This window comes from Trachurus japonicus, chromosome 16, assembly GCF_045865225.1.
Source record: "Trachurus japonicus isolate A0001 chromosome 16, Traja_1.0".
In the NCBI taxonomy this organism is placed as follows: Eukaryota; Metazoa; Chordata; class Actinopteri; order Carangiformes; family Carangidae; genus Trachurus; species Trachurus japonicus.
The window spans coordinates 27,009,601-27,026,209 of record NC_140922.1 but is presented as its reverse complement, the minus strand read 5'-3'; the positions used below and the strand labels follow the sequence as shown (position 1 = coordinate 27,026,209).

The following is a 16,609-nucleotide window of genomic DNA, read 5'->3' as shown; positions in this document are numbered from 1 at the left end:
CTCTAAAGGAAAGGAAAGTCCACAGCAGCGCTGCGTGACTGCGTGAGTGTCCACAGGTCACATGTGCAGAAACGTACCTGTAGAGACCTGCCTGTGAATATAGTATGCTTGCATATGTGTAAATGTGTGTTATTGGATTTGCACATGTGTGTGTGTGGACAGAACATTATGATGGGTTGGTGTTGAGTGGAAAACTGGCCGTAGAGGAAGCTTCACGCAGCCAAGTCACTCATTGATTCTGGGCATCCAGAGCCCACAGAGCCGTAAGTAGTACAACCAGAGGAGGAAACACAGAGAGGCACATGCCTGGATGTGTGGTGGTGTCCTCTGAGAAACGGGTTCACTCGGTTGTCAACGAGTTGTCGTCGTTGTGTTATGTAACAGCAAAAAAGTAACGTGGCACGATTGCATAGAAACAAGGTTAAAATACTGTTGTTATTCCACTACTGAAAGACTGCATCATTAAACACACAAACAGTGGCAGTAATTGCAAACGTCGGGGGAGAAGTAAATGTCACTGCGCTTTTCATCTGAATATTAATCTTTATACAAAACACCGAGCCAAACCTATTCCCTTTATGTGTGTAAATCCTCCGCTGTGCAGATTTAATGTTATGGTATCATATGATGTGCAAAGTCACAGTGAGATCTTAAATATTATATCTGTGGAGCAGTGTGTGGGGCTGGCAAACCTACCTGTGACTGTTTTGGTTTTGACTGGGCTGCTGGCATAGTCTGAGGCCTGGTTGGAGGGCTGTTTGGCCAGCGGTGTGCTCCCGACTGACGCCTCGTCCTCTCTCCTCTTGGCCAATGAGGCTGGACCGGGATTCTGCAATGACATCACAGCATGACATAACACCTGTGAGGTCATAGGAAGGTAAACAACAAATCGCATGAATGTATTTCCAATAAATGGTTTTATTTAGTCTTTGAAAAAAAAATAAAAGGAGTATGTTAGAAGGTGTAAGAGTGTTATGTTTTTTAACATCATTGTTGCTGTGTTAGTTTAGCCATGATGGCCGACTTATGAAGCCAGTATTGTTTGTTTTTTGATAATAGATGAGTATTTAATAACAGTTATTAAACACTGTCTTCTGTGCACTTATGTATTTGAAATGAGAAATATGACCATAAATGTCTTGTAAAATAATTTGAAATAAAAAAATAATTAAGTGTCAGTGCTCATGAGTGGGAGAACAAAGAATTGCTAACGTACATAAACAAAAACAAAAAGAATCAGTGTTGTGCAGAGTAGCAGCGTCTCTTTGTTTTGGTTACAGTCCCCGTTAAACAAAGTTACTCAGTAGTCACAGTTTATGAGCTGCAAGTTGTAAAGTAGGAAACAACGTTTCTCTGCATTTTCCCCACTGAGCCTGACTCGGTTCCTTTTCTTCTCATAAATGGTCCCAACCTCACTGAACACCAAGTCTCACAAATCATGAAGCTAATGTTACTGTTTACAATACCAAACTATTTCTGTTTGTATTGTCTCATTCAAAGATGGCAGTAAATGTAATTATACAGACAGTAAACACTCTAAATGCTGTTTAAGAGCAGCAGTAATTAACTACTTTGAGCTTTCAAAGCTCAGAGTTTCAGTCCTATTATTTCACTCCACCAGCTACATTAACTACAATCCCTGTCTATAAGGCCTGTGTACACTTTTTGTTAAATTGGCCGATGCGATTATGAAAAAAAGAACCATCATTAATCGGCCTATCAATAACACAGTGCAAGAAAGACAGTGAGGGAGGCAGCAGGAGAGAGAAAGAGGAAAGAAAAATGCTGTGGAACACAACAGAGGCATCCAAGACCAACAAGGACTAGTGACAGCTCCCTGTTTTTTTGAGCAGTCTCCCATGCTGCTGGCAGGCACACGCACACACGCACACACACACTCCCGCACACACACACACACACAAACACACACAAACACACAGATTGCTGAAAGACAGAAGACTGGAAGATTGGTCTGAAATAAGGAAACCCCATTAGCATCAGCCAGCAGCACCACTAGGCTATGATGCAGCTGCACAAGGCCACAGGCCAACCACGTACTGCAGCCTGTGTAAACACACACACGCAAACGCACGCACGCACACACACACACGCACACGCACACACACACACACACACACACACACACACACACACACACACACACACACACACACACACGTACTGATGCAGTTGTTTTTCAATGACTGGGTCAGGACCCAAATGCCGGTTGTGGTAACATTAAAAATGGGCCCCCAAATTACATTAGTATTTGAAGCTACCGACTGAGGTATGAGGCCAAATCCCTCTTAGTTTCTTGCAACTTAACATAGGGTGAATATAAAATAGCATAAGGCCAATAGGTTAGCTGCCCCAAAGGCAGGTTTGACTTGATCGTATCATAATCAGGTTAAGGTCTGTTGAGTATCTGAGAATTGTTCACAATACTTTTTAGGTAGAGACACATAAACACTGTCTACAGCAGGAGGCTTTAACAACAAGTGGACGTTTGGAAAAAGAAAAACAGCCTAAAATACTCTGGGGACTTCGTATTATAGAGAATTTAAAGGTCACCAAAATACAATATACACAATCCATACGACCAATTTGACGGTTAATGTGTAACAGAAACATTGGTCGAAAAAGTTTGCACACTTCATGGAAAAATAATGTGCTCGGCCACATTTTAATACTTGGTGGTAAAAGCAGGTACAGTACATTACCCAGTGATCATCGCTCATACCTGCTGGATGACATAATATGAGCTAACTCCTTCACCACACATCCCAGGGGGGTTAAGCCAAGGCAAATGCCTGTTTGGTTTTCAACCTTTTTTTCCCCTTTCTCTCTCATTCTCTCTATCCGTTTCTCTTCACTATGTGCTTCCCCAGATCATCTGCCTGCGTCACTGGTTTCTCCTGTTTCCTGCTTGCTGTGGTGTGGTAGCTCTGATTTATTGTTAAATAAAACTCTTCAATCATGTCTTGTACTTTCTGTTGCCCCCTCATCTTACTATACACTATTTGTCCAGTTAGTTCATTCTCACATCTTTCTATATCTACCTATACTCAGTTTGATATTTTTCTCTTTGCTTCTCTTCCTCCTGTTTATCCTTTTTCCTAGTTGTATTTCTAACCACATTTATCTCATGTGGCTCTTGTCCATACCTCTAAATGTGCCTCCTTTGTTTAGTTTTCTGTTCCAAGTTCCGCTTTTCATCATTTCCTGCCATCCTGACACTAACTACTCAGCGTCCTTCACAGGCTGTTGAACGGCCTTCAGCTGGAAGCCTTGTCCAGGCAGCAAGGCCTTGAGAAGACCCTGACAGGCAGCTGAGGTATATGGCCTTACAAATCCATGAACACACACACACGCACACACACTTGCTGCAGCATGTCCAGACACACAGCAGCCAATGTTGTGTATCCTTCACACTGGCTGCAGTTCAACTCATAACATGTGTTTAACCCCATACAGCAATAACCTCCAGAGTGAGGAGTTGGTGCAATTAACTCCCTCTCTCTTTGTCTCTCACACACACACACACACACGCATGCCAACAGCCCTTCCAAACTGCAGGAGCCATAAAACAGAGCAACTCCGTGAAAAAAAACACACACACACACACACACAATAAAAGTATTACAATATGATACTTTCAAGTACAATATATATTTACGTGCCTTTATGGGGTGAACCTGTGCTATATCCAAGGCAATCAGGCTGAGCATATCTGCTGTGGGTGCGTGTGTGTGTGTGTGATGGAGTGTGTGTAGTGTGGGCACAGAGCATTCAGTGTCCATAACCATCACCATGACCCCTGTCAAATAAATAGAGAGAGACTGGATGGAAGACAGGGAGCAAAGCACATGGAAAAAGGTAGCTGGGAAAGAGGGAGGGAGGCCGAATTACAGACATTTACATGAGCTGCAGACTCCAGTGCTTCCTCTGACATTGCCTTGGGAGAGGAGGGGGGGGGTCTCCCATTCTCCCAATACGACAGGAAAAAAGATTTTTTTTTAAATAAGCTTTTTTTATTTTTTATTTACTCACTTATTTAAAGGGGAATTGCCATTTTTTACAATCTGGACCTTATTTCTAGCATAAAATATGATCATTTACTCACCCAGATAACTTTGGTGTCATTACAAGTCGTTCCGATGAAACTAGATCCAGCTGAGAATCGTGTATATCCGTATAATGCGAGTACAGCGCAATGCAGCCTCTAAATAACACATTATCTGCCGCCATACTTGTTCATTTCACCAATATTTTGTTATGATACGCTATAGTGCTAGTCCCCTCTGAGTTATCATCCAGGTCAGAGGTTACTAGGTCAACCTACAGACCCCGGATGTTGATAACAGCTAACCCCGGACTCAGAGGGGAATAGCACTAGTGTATCATAACAAAATATTGGTGAAATGAACGAGTTTCTCTGCAGATAATGTGTTATTTAGAGGCTGCATGGCCTTGCCCCGTGTACTCACATTATATGGATATACGCGTCCTCTTGGCTGGAGCTAATTTCGTCTGAACGACTTGTGATGACACCAAAGTTATCTGGGTGAGTAAATGATCGTATTTTATGCTAGAAATAAGGTCCAGATTGTAAAAAAACTGCCACTCCCCTTTAATTTCAGGGCCGGTTGATACATGTTCAGTTAAGTGCAATTAAAGTCAGTCAGTCAGTAGCAAGGTTGCTACTATAGCAGCTGTTACAAGGAGAATGATAGAGAAAGAAAAAGCCGACAGCCACCCAACCTCAAAAAAATGCTGCCATCAACGGTCACATGAAGAACCAGGGAGGAAGAGGAGGAGAAAATGAGTGGGTCATGAGTCATGTACCTGTTGCTGTTGCCTGCTGCTAACTCTGTGAGGTTGATAGAGCAGCCATGTGCAGAAGACAGGATCCATGTTGACAGCGATGCCCTGGACGCTGACCAGCAGCACTGCACCTGGACAACCACATACAGAAAGAGAGAGAGAGAGAAAGAGACAAATCAAAGATTTAATTGTGCAACTCTGAAGACATCAGAAGAAGAAAATCAAAGCCACGATGGACGAGCATGCAGTTCTTCCAAAAAAAATAAAAAAAACTATTAGCGAGGGATATACTGTGCAGCTGTCCTGCCTTAACAAAATCAAAATTACTGTTCACAAACACAGTCCAATTGTTTGATCAACACAACTGATTCAATACGATCCAGATCAAGAAGAGATGCACAGAATTACTGACTGAGGTGGAAACTATGTGAACTTGCAGAGACGACACACACACACACACACACACACACACACAAAAAAAAAACTTTCCGATGCTCCTGCTGCAATTACGGCTCTGAAGTAGGAAGGGCATCTATATGGATCACTGGAATCAATGTAAGGTAATAACCAATGAGCAAAAGTGACTTAGGGGCAAATGTGTGCTCAGACTGAGTGTCAGGTTTTCCTCCACTCCTGCAGAGTTTACACTGCGTCCTAATGACCCGCTCGTGGGTATCACGCCGGCTTGTTGGAGTGCAGCAAGGAGCGCTGTTTGTTTCAACTGCTCTGTTCAAAGTGGTATCACACTAAGCCAAGAATAACATTTTCTTTTGATAAATTTCTATGAAACTCAAGACTTTCTCTGGGTTTTGGTTTACTCTTAAATAATAATCTTTACCAACAATAAGAGGGCCCTGAGGTAATGCATTAGGATCCTATCAATAATGATTCCCATGCCGGCAGGATTAGTGTAGGGTCTTTGGCGTGCCGTGGAATGTCCCAGCATGACGATAGGAGGATGTTTCAGCTCTAGAAGGACTTTCAGCAGTTTAATGGAGCTTTGGACAAGAACCCAGTCTTCTGTTTCAGGCCCCGAGGCAAAGCCGTGTGTGTATGTGTGTGTGTATATGTGTGTACGAAAGTGTGAATGTGTAAACGTCTGTGTGCATTTCACCTCCGACAAAAGCTTGATCGCTCGTTGCTTTGCCTCACGTATAAGTGTCTCTCAAGCATGGACAAAGCACAATTATAAATTCTCCCGCGAAGCACTGCACTTACAGAGACACATGTACACATTTTTGTTACACCAGCTCTCTCTCTCTCTCTCTCTGGCTTGGCAGGAATCACTCCCCTCCTCTATTATTCCCTGTGAACAATGCAAATAAAACAGCTCCAATTTGCTCCACTTTTTTTTACAATGTTCGGTGATTTGTGGCCTGTGAGCTTGTGTGTGTGTGTGTGTGTGTTTGCTGAAAATGTGCATGATTGAAAGCATGGGCAACCAGAACTGAGTCTGTGTGTCAGTGCTGTAAAATATGTGTGCGTATTAAAGGTGTGAAGTCTGTAGTGACATTATATAGTGTACGTATGCATCGGTGCCGGTGTCTGCTCATTATTCAACTGGTTGCACTTTAATCCTGAGCCATGGTTTATTACGGCTACAAAATACTTTCTCTGGGGAAACTTTTCTCATTGGATCAGGTCAAACTGACTCACAGTTCTTCCTCCGTTGCTTCATCTATCTTTCTAACTTTCTTTACTTTCCATCGCTTCCATTCTCCTCTCGCTTCACTTCTTTCTCTATCCATCTAACTCCTACGAACTGCCTCGTCTCCCTAACAACAGCCTTGCACTTATTCTACATCCACCTCTCTCCCTTTTCCCTCCCCGACAAGGAATCATAACCTCAGCCCTGTGGCTTGAACTCTTCTACCACAATGTGGCTGCTTAATAGGCTTTGGCTGTGGCTGTAGTGCTGGGGCCTGACTTCAAGTGGTTTCATCATAGCCCAGAACAGCATGAGCCGTATAGGACCCAGAAAGTCTCAGATGAGGGCTTTGAGTAGTAGTGAAGATGTAGTGAAGATGTGTTCAATAAACTGACCCTAAATTGTGGTCAGTGGGATCCACTGAGAAAAAAAAAATCCACCCACATTCTGCAGAAGTGAGTCACCGCGCAATAAATCACGTAACTTAGTAGATGGTTTGTTTATTAAACAATTATTACAGAGATTAATGAGCAAATAAAGAAAAGAGTTCAACTTCTTAAAAAAGGGAATAACATGACGTGACGTGGAGGAACAAATCCATAATGCAGAGGAAGTATCATATGTATACGGTGCCAAAGCTGGTACAGAAAGAAATCCTGAACACAAACAACAAACTAAAGTAAGTAGCTTCTTAAATAACTAAGTAAGCTGAAGTAATTGGCAACGCACCAGCTGCTGTCTGTCTTCTTGTTGGGGCTGTGTGTTTTGTGTCTGTCTGGCCGTGACCATGTTGATTCCTCACAACAGCACTCAGAAAGCTCTCTCTTTGAGATTAACAGAGCAAACAACCTTTCCTCCAGCTCTCTGCCAGTTTGACAGTGACACAGAAACAAAATATGTGTTGACCTGGCTTCGAAGGCTTTTGAAGACCGAGGCTTTACCATCCACACTGTGTGTTCTTGTTTCATCACTGTGTTGACATAACTGCCAAGAGTGACACCTCCTTTGAAGCATGCAGCACCATGAAACGGCCCTGGCATGCTTCGAGGGCGACCTCAGCGGCAGGTTAACTGTTGTTTTTCTCTGCTCTAACAGGACGGCGTATGGGTAATTACAGAAAGTGATGACAATGATAACAAAGGTGTTTTTCTTACTTCCTAAATGATTCCTCAAGAAAACATCAGAAAACTGCTCAGTGGCCTAGACTCTGAAAATATACACAACCGCAGAATGTACGTGCAGGCATCTGTGAAGACACACTTACCTTGACTCAGCCAGAGTGGACCTATTAATGCCAAAGGTGTTATTTTTTCTTCAGTGGAAACCAGTAGAGTAAAAAGAAGGCATACGGGCTGCTGGTGTTGTTTTACGGCTGTCTGACATCTGCCCTCAGGCTGCACTACAGCATCAGACCAGACGGAGAGAAGGAGGCATCTAACCTGTCTACCAGTTTCTTCGGCCCCCAATAATCTATCTGCCACACATCTTTCTGTCTTTGTATTGTCTTTTTTTATCAGGTTACATGGTTTATACATTGAAATTTTTGAATGCAAAAAAAAATCTGCTTTTGTTCAGTGACTGCGAGCATGAAATTCAATAAACTGGGAGTGGTTAGGTCAGTGCAAGTTCAAAATCAAGTCCCACAGTGGAGACCAAAGCCCTGATTGGGGTTAGAGAGGGCGCAACCTTTCAACAACAGGGCCGTGACCCCACCGTCAGAGTAACAGACAGGCAAAGAGAGGTGGGAGGTGCTCACCATCCATCCACCCCCCAGATAGACAGAGGAGGGGGGGCAGGGGGGGGTTGGGGGGAGGGGGAATCATGTCCTAGCCAGCTAATCGCCCCCGCAGAATCACTTCATTGTTGGACGTGAGGCAGTGCTGGGACCCTGCGTCCAGCTTCTCCAACAGAAAATAAATAAATATAGCCCAGCCCGCGTCAGCCAGATGACTTCTGACAGGTTTGGTTAATTTCGAAGCCAAGTAGCAAAACAAAACATTACGCCAGCGTGCGGGGCCTACGCTGCCTTTAATTGCTTTTCCGATGAGCTCATGACTCAAAGGTGTCCTGGAGCGAGCCACGCAGCCCGACAGGTGTTCTACTGGTGTGTGTGTCGGTGTGTGAGTGTCTGTAAATCTGCCTGTGTGTGTCTGTCTATGTGTGTGTGTGTGTGTGTGAGTGAGTGAGCTGGATCTGATGACACCACTGAAAAGGGACTCAGCTGTGTGTGGGTGGGTGCAAGGAACAGTGTGTGCAGTATATGTTATGTGTCAGTGTGTGTGTGTGTGTGTGTGTGTGTGTGTGTGTGTAATGTATGATAGAGTATTTACACGCTTCTTTATATACATTTCTGTTTGCATCCAGTACTCGTGTATGACAGTGAACAGACTCACAATTTACAATGCTATAGACCTCCTCAGACACATACCTCTCTCTCTGACACATATTCAGTGTACTACTGTTCCTACTCCCCCTCATCCCCCTTTGGCTTGAGCCTGGGGGCAAAGCCGCAACACAGGAGCCCCGAGGCTCAGGAAGGACACAAGCAGGTTTGACTGGAAACAGACGCTGGCCCATGCAGCTCTCTGCATAGGAAGTCAGCATATATGTGTGTCTGTGGATGTATGTGTGTGTGTTTTTAACTGACTATACTTTGAGTATATAGTATATGCATAAGTGTGTGTAAGTTTGTGTACAGTACAGTATGTGCGTGTATGTGTGTGTCTTTCAACATAGCCCAACTGTGGTAGCCTGCAGATGACAGTCTAGACCCACCTCATAAAGGTTGACTACGGCTGTGGGTACAGTAATAGTAAATAAATAAAAAATAAATAAAAAAAAAAGCAGGAGGGGAGCTGGAGAGTGATTCAGCCAGCTAGGGAGTCAGTAAAATACAAACAGATAAAAGATGGAGTGACAGAAGCAGAGTAACCGCAGAAAAAATTGTTCAATACAGACTCACATTCAGAAAGACGGACAGAGACACAGTATTTACACAGATAAAATATATAAAACAGTGGATGATGAGAAACATATTCTTTAATGTATTTTCCTAATCTACATGATAAGGGAGTAGGCCAAGTGTCTGTGTGATTTATGGGGACAAATACACTCACTCTCCATACTTTACATGCAAAGAGCTGTGAACCGGATACATCACATACACCCCGGCCTGGATAAGCACGGTTCGCATGCATGTGTCTAAATTAAATTAAATGTATGTCTGAGAGAGAGCTCCATGTACATCCACTACATCATTCAAAACTGTGTACGTACACTCACTAAGCACTTTATCAAGAACACTGCACTAATACTGGGTATTTCCTCCCTTTTTTTTTGCTTTCAAAACAGCCCCGGTTCTTTGTGGCACGGATCCCACAAGATGTTGGAAACATTCCTTTGAGACTCTGCTCCATGTTGACATGATTGCATCACATCATTTCTGCAGATTTCTCAGCTGCACATTCATGCTGCCAATCTCCCACTCTACCACATCCCAAAGGTTTTCTGTTGGACTCAGATCTGGTGACTGACTGGGGAGGCCACTGAAGTTCACTGAACTTATTATCATGTTGACGGAGGCTTTTCCTTTGTGATATGATGCAGAATCATGATGCTGGAAGTAAAGCCGTTAGAAGATGGTTAATTGTGGGGGGATTTAAGCCATTCTCCTCTGATCCGCTTCTCAAAAACAAAGGTGTTTTCATCCGCAGAACATTGGCACGCTGGATGAGCCAAACTCTGAGCACAACTCTGAAGATGATTGTGGGATCATCAGCTTCAGAAACACTCAACCCGGCCGGCTGACGTCAACGATCATGCCACAACAGTCAAAGTCACTAAGATCACATTTTCTTCCCATTTGAAGCTTGACGTGAACAATGAGTGAAGCTCCTGGCCTGTGTTTGCGTGGTTTTATGCATTGCTCTGTTGCTGATTGCATGAAAAAAGCAGGTACACAGATGTTTCCTACAAAAGCGCTTGGTGATTGTGCATGCAAGTAAAGTCTACGTAGTGTACAAATATCAGCATGAATATGTCCGTCCAGACTGCGTGCCTGTCAACATGGATGGTTGCGTATGTAGTGAGCACATGGCTGTACAGTATGTCATCCGCAGAGAGATCCATCCTCATTCCCATCAGGGCTGAAGCCTCTTCTTTTCCATCTGCTGGGTTTGTTGACTCACGGTTGTTAGTTCTGGACTTGACACATTTCCCAGGCTTATGTTCAAATCCAGACAACAACACTGACCATGCTGCAGCTCTGTTGTCTGTACAAGTCTTGGGTGGTGTTTGACTCAACAGTAGCAACACTTCCTCCCTGTGTAGGCCTACTGTATATGTACGGGTGGGCATGTCACTATGCTAATATGCACATGTTGTGTTTGATGATAGATGTCTGATTAGGATGAATTCACAAGCCCTAAGATCTACGTACTTCAGCCTGAGCCAAAACAAAGGTCAATTTCTGACACAAATTAAACAAACGCCTGTGAAGTGTAATAGATGACAACGCAGCTTCTTTGTAATTCAGTCTTTGTAAATTTGGACCCAATCCGACAATAATATCTCCCATTGCATAAAACAGACCACAAACTAAATAGTTGACCATGGGAAAATGGACTTCTGCACATCCCTAGTATGTCTTCTAAATCAGTAGTGAGGCCAGATGAGGGGTCTCAAGCAGCGGAACAGCAGCTCTGTCGAGCTCCAGATGTTGATAAGAAGCTCTATGGCTATACATACTTCCCTTCAAGTTGATTCCTAGGCTTCATAAATCCACATCAACTCGCGTGGTGTTGAAAAGACGACCAGATACTGCACAATTGCTGCATGTGCCCCTGATGAAATCCAAGCTGAAACCCAAGCAGCCCTCGATTTTGGAGTATACCAGCTGTTATCTCTCTCCCGCTCCTCTCCCTCTCTCTCTCTCCCTACACTGTGTCTCTGATATGCCCACAGAAATACACTCTCTTTTCTTTCCGTCCCACTCGCTTCAAATCACAGCAAAGGAAAATGCTTAAAGTCACGACCAAATGTGACCTGGCCCTTGTCAGCAAGATAGCTAGCCTTCTTAATGAGACGAAACAGACCTGGTCCTGATTGCATTAATGTATCATTACCGTATCCATCATGGGCTACAGTGTACTGTGTGAACTTTAAATGAGCCCCAGTGTAATGTAAGGGGAACAGGAGAGACACTTCTGAGCTCATTAAAATAAACAGACTTCTGCTTCTGCTGCTGCTTTCCCACAGACAGTTTCAGTTTTGCATAGTTACCTTGAAAACTCCTTATCACTGCTATCATTCAGCTGACTCATGGGCTTTCACTACAGTTCAACTTGAGTTCTTTCAGTTTGTCATGAGCAGAGAGGGAGTCAAGCAATTTAATGTCTGTCATTAGCCGGGGCTCCTTCCAAGTAATGCTGTATAAATTACATTTTAACAAAGAGAACGGCTTATTGCATATGGCAAAATTTGAAGTTTACTTGATATTGCATTCACGTTTTTTTATCCTCTCGAGGTTAAAACATCCATAAAGAAGTTACGCTATTAAGAGCTGAGGAAATACTACGTCAAATAAATAATGATGTAGATCCGTCTTCATACAAATAATAACAACTTAAAGAAGAATGGCCCTCCTGCTGTGTTGACCAGTTTACGGTTATTGTGTCTGAACGATGTAGTTCGTTTCACCTAATTGGCATAAGGTTTCAATTTTGTTGTTTTTGTCCATCTGTAGCGGTCCCAGTCAAAAATGGCTGGCCATAGGAAATGAACGGGTAAGACTGCAATTAAGAGCAAATTGTATGAAATTGAGAGTTTAGGGAACGTGTCCAACCGTAAACTGCACCGACTTCACTCCCAAGACCCCTGTAAAAGTGCACACAGACACACACACACAGAGACCTCACCCGCCTCTCTGCATTTCTTCCAACGTGGGAGTCACACCTTCTAGACAAAATATTATATAGTTCATGAGTATCCTATCAATTTTCAATTACTTCAGTACCTATCTTGTAGCTCTGGTACATCACGTTTAAAACAGTTACAAATGCTCTTGGATGATCATGACAGAGACAGGATGTATTATTTAAAAACAGCTGAAAACATGGCTTAGTGATAACCAGCTCTGTGAACATTAGGGGGAGTTCTCTTATTTTAGATTACTAAAGATAGTAGGCACTTTACTCCATGCACATTAAAACCAGCACTTTATGACAGATGTACTTTAATGAATCTCAACAGCCCTTTACGACACTTATTGTCGATTAAATGCATTTTAATATTGTACTACTCCTTGCTCCTTCTGACTGTGTGACATATGTATTGTACCATGTTGTGCTTTATTTTGTCCTTGTCTAATGTTGTTTTAGTGTGAACTGCTGGACTGTGGATGGAAATTAGCTTTAGAGCTAAATCCCGTTACAAATAAACAAATACTTTTTTTTTTTTAAATGAAAAGGATGAAGTGACAGTGAAGATGAATTAAAAGAAGAGGACAGAGATGAAGAGATGCTGAGCCATTCCACCTTCCAGCCAAAGACTGTTCTGGTTTTCATCTTCATCTGAGAGGAGACAAATGAGAATATTTCATGATGACCCCCAAGCCGGCAGAGTAGTATGGCAAATGCAAGAACGATGACATCAACATTTTATATGTTGTGAGCGTTCTGCCAAAGGAGATGCCTTGCTTGGCCATCGTCAATACGACAAGCTTGGTGCAAAGCAAGCTGAGAGTTTAGGAACGAGTGAGTGGAGAGGCATCTATAATTGGAGTCCAGACGTTACAGTGAATAATTGTCTGGTCCCTTACAGAGGTCGCTCTGCCTGGAACATGCAGCCGTGTACTGGTGGAGCTCCAGAAAACAAGCAGGCCAAGAGTCGTCCTGAACATGACAGCAGGCCTTCAGAGGCACATCATCACATGTGATAATTTCTTTAATGGCCAAGAGTTGCTATGGAAGAACTGATCGCAGTAATATTTCATCAGACGTAATGTTTCGCATGTTACAGTGACAAGACATAAAATGTCACTTTTATGTGTTCATTATTTGTGGCTTGAATGTTGCTGGTTACTGGCACAAACGGATGCAAAAGAAAGACTGCACGTCAGCCCTTGGTGTTGTTGTTTCTCCTCATCCTCGACATGCCAACCGACGGTGCTTTTATGATGTGATGGGTGTTTCAAGGTTGAATCACATGAGGACATTCAAGAGGAGGCTTTTCCTGGACAAGGTGAAGGGAAGACATGGTGTTTGTTCTCTTTCAAATGCTAACACTTTGGGCAAAATACAAATGTTTGTAACCTTATTCTAACCCAAAGAGAAGAACAAAACCTGTTGTAATCATTAGAAATTTAACAGAACATCAGGTGGTAGTTATGTATCTAATGGATTTTAAACAGTTATAATGGGTCAGTCAAGGAACAGAAAGGTATGAAACAAACTCAGCTGAAGGGCTAGAAGCCATTTGTATACAAGCACATGGGCAGGAAACCTCAGGGGTGCTGCCTGAGCAAAAACATTCAGTTTGAAATGCATTGCCTGTCTGGTTGCATGTTACTTTACAGGCATTCTCATGTTGACATTTTGTGTATTTAGGTTTATTGTATTGTATTGATTGTATTAAAAACATACTTATTTCACTCTTTGAAAGCTGGGAGCTTCCATTCTTCTTTGGTTGACTTTGGAAAAGGCCAGCTGTATTTAATGTGGATTCCCAAACAGAGGCGATGTAATTGCATGAAAAGTTCAACAGAGGCTTTGTTTATTAAACATCAATACATTATTGCATATAAATGACACATAGGTTCAAATTAACCAAAGTTTTACCATGTCAGCGTTGTTTTCATCATAAGACAGTGTTGACTGTGGCGACTCTTAGCTATGTTATTAATGTTGTTTTATTTCAGCTATATTTTATGCTGTATTATATGGAATCCAGCTGATAGAAGTACACTTAATTTGTTATTTTCATATGTCTTACATCACTTGTTGATATTGCTTTCCCCTCCGTGGCTCACAAATTTTTCTCTTGCCTCTTTTATTCAACTAGAAACTGGCCACAGGACCATCTCCAGTCATCTCTTTACTGCAAAGCAAACAGGACGACCAGAGACAAGGTCCTGTCTTCAATTACCATCAGGCCTTTCAACCTCTGTCATTCAGTTTGGCCTTTTGTCAGTTCAGTAGAGACTTCGTAATGGCCCCATGTACAGATCAAAGTCCTCTGGCTGAAATTTGGAGTCACTCACGAAACCGAGGAGAAAGCTGCACGAAGGATTTTGACATTTGCGTGGCAAACATAGATTGCAGTCTCGGCTTTGGTTGCTGGTTCTACGTACTATATCTTTCTGTCTACCGGTCCAGCTGTCATCCAGTCGCCTGGACTCCATCAAGTAACGTGCCTGTTTGGTCCAAGAGTGAAGCCAAGTTCGTTTTAAAACACTCTTTCAATTCTGGCAACACTTCAGGTGATAAGCAGTCACTGATAAAGCATAATTGCACTGCGCTCCTCAAGAGATCAATAAAGAACTGGGCCAGGATTTAAGTGCATTTTTCCACGGATGTCCAGTTGATTACTTATTTGTATTAGCTTCTGAGTTCTTATGTTATTCCAAGGAAAACAGTGTTGCTGCTGCCAGAGATGGGGAGAAAACACTTTTTCTGTACACCAGAGGATTTCTTCCTGGTATCCCACATAACACCAGATTCTCAAGAATTGAGAATAGTTCTTCAGGGGCTATTGAGTGAATTAGTATCTTCTGTTCAATTAAATTCAATCAAGGTGATTGATTATGGTGGCCTAAAATGATGTTTTTGGAGAGGTACAAACAGCACATCTGTCCTATTGGATGAGTGTTTTACTCGGCAAGTGCAGATGCTGGCTGTGCAAGTATTATGCTCCACAGGTGCTGACTAGTATATCTCTTGATAAGATGGGAAAATATATCAATTACACCACATACACAAGTCCTCATCTTCAATCATGATCTAAATCTAGGTCATATACTTAGTAGACTATTTGCATCTGTAAGAGAAAAGCATGTGTGTGTGTGTGTGTGTGTGTGTGTGTGTGTGTGTGTGCTCTCTATTAACCTCAGATACAATCAGTGTGTCAGCCTCTCACATTCCCATGAAAGTGATTTTGTATGTTTATATGAAATAAGCTAATATCTCTTAACCCACACTCTTTTGTGTCTCTCTCTCTCTCTCTCTCTCTCTCTCTCAGTTCCAGTCTCTGTGGGTCCCACTCAGTTCCCAGTCCCACTATGCACCTCATCCTCTTGTTGCTGGCCACAGTAGATTGAAGATTACTCCTCTTAAAGACATAGCCTTAAGTGGTTGCACATTTGAACCATTTAGCAATTTAGTCTAATGGTTTCAGGATGAGCTATTTTAGCTGCAACGTGGGGACGAATGGATAGCGGGATGAAGGGGGCTATACAGTATGATGAAACTCTAGCTCTGATTGGCTGGATTTCCTTATCCAGGATTGGGGGTCACTGTGGTGTCAATGCGAGGGATGAGCTCAAACAGAGATAGGATGATTACAAGTTAACAATTAGAAGTTTTCAGATGAAGAAAAAACATTTCAAGACATGTTTGTAGATTTTTATGGCTGTTTTAGATTCATAAAGGTCTTATGTTACAGTTAGGTCAGTGTTGTGTGTGTGTGTCTATGTGCATGTGTGTGTCCTAAACCTTCAGAGGAAAAGCTCCTTTGTAACCTTGGCCTGTTATTAGTTTCTGTTGAATGAAGCTTCACTGACAGCAAAATAAAGGCCAAGTGTGTGTCTTGTTGTTAAAGGATGTCACTCCCATCTGCGCACACAGATGATAAGGAAGAAGTGTTTATACCCATCAGAGGTGTATTGAATACAGTCAGACATCACACATACAGACAGACATGTACTTGTGCATGTACACACAAATAAAGAATGCGCGGTGGCCACCTGCAACACAGGACGTCCAAACTACTATCAGCTGCCCTACATTAACAAATCACTGCACAAAAGCAGTGATGACTCAGCTACTCTAAACACACTTGAAACGCTCCCTGGGCTGGCTCACTGCAGACGACCAGGACAGATAGGGAGGAGAGCAGAGGAAGAAGATGGCGGGCTGATAGGGA

The 16,609-nt window shown here is 42.7% G+C and overlaps 2 protein-coding genes across 4 annotated transcripts in view; one reads left to right on the top strand and one right to left on the bottom strand.

The window, feature by feature from the left end:
• The window catches only part of vps13b (vacuolar protein sorting 13 homolog B), a 349,921-nt gene that overhangs the window by 213,220 nt on the left and 120,092 nt on the right, over positions 1–16,609 (bottom strand). For all 3 annotated transcript variants that reach the window (XM_085802924.1, XM_085802922.1, XM_085802923.1), the window contains exons 20-21: positions 4,846–4,955; positions 697–829 (exon numbers count right to left, since the gene is read on the bottom strand). In XM_085802924.1, the coding sequence (XP_085659050.1) occupies positions 697–829; positions 4,846–4,955 (243 nt within the window). The remainder of the gene's footprint in view (positions 1–696; positions 830–4,845; positions 4,956–16,609) is intronic.
• atp6v1c1a (ATPase H+ transporting V1 subunit C1a) overlaps positions 2,680–16,609 on the top strand; it is a 423,473-nt gene continuing 409,543 nt past the window's right edge. Inside the window, exon 1 of the mRNA XM_085802926.1 lies at positions 2,680–2,693. The gene's annotated coding sequence lies outside the window, so the exon portion shown is untranslated. The remainder of the gene's footprint in view (positions 2,694–16,609) is intronic.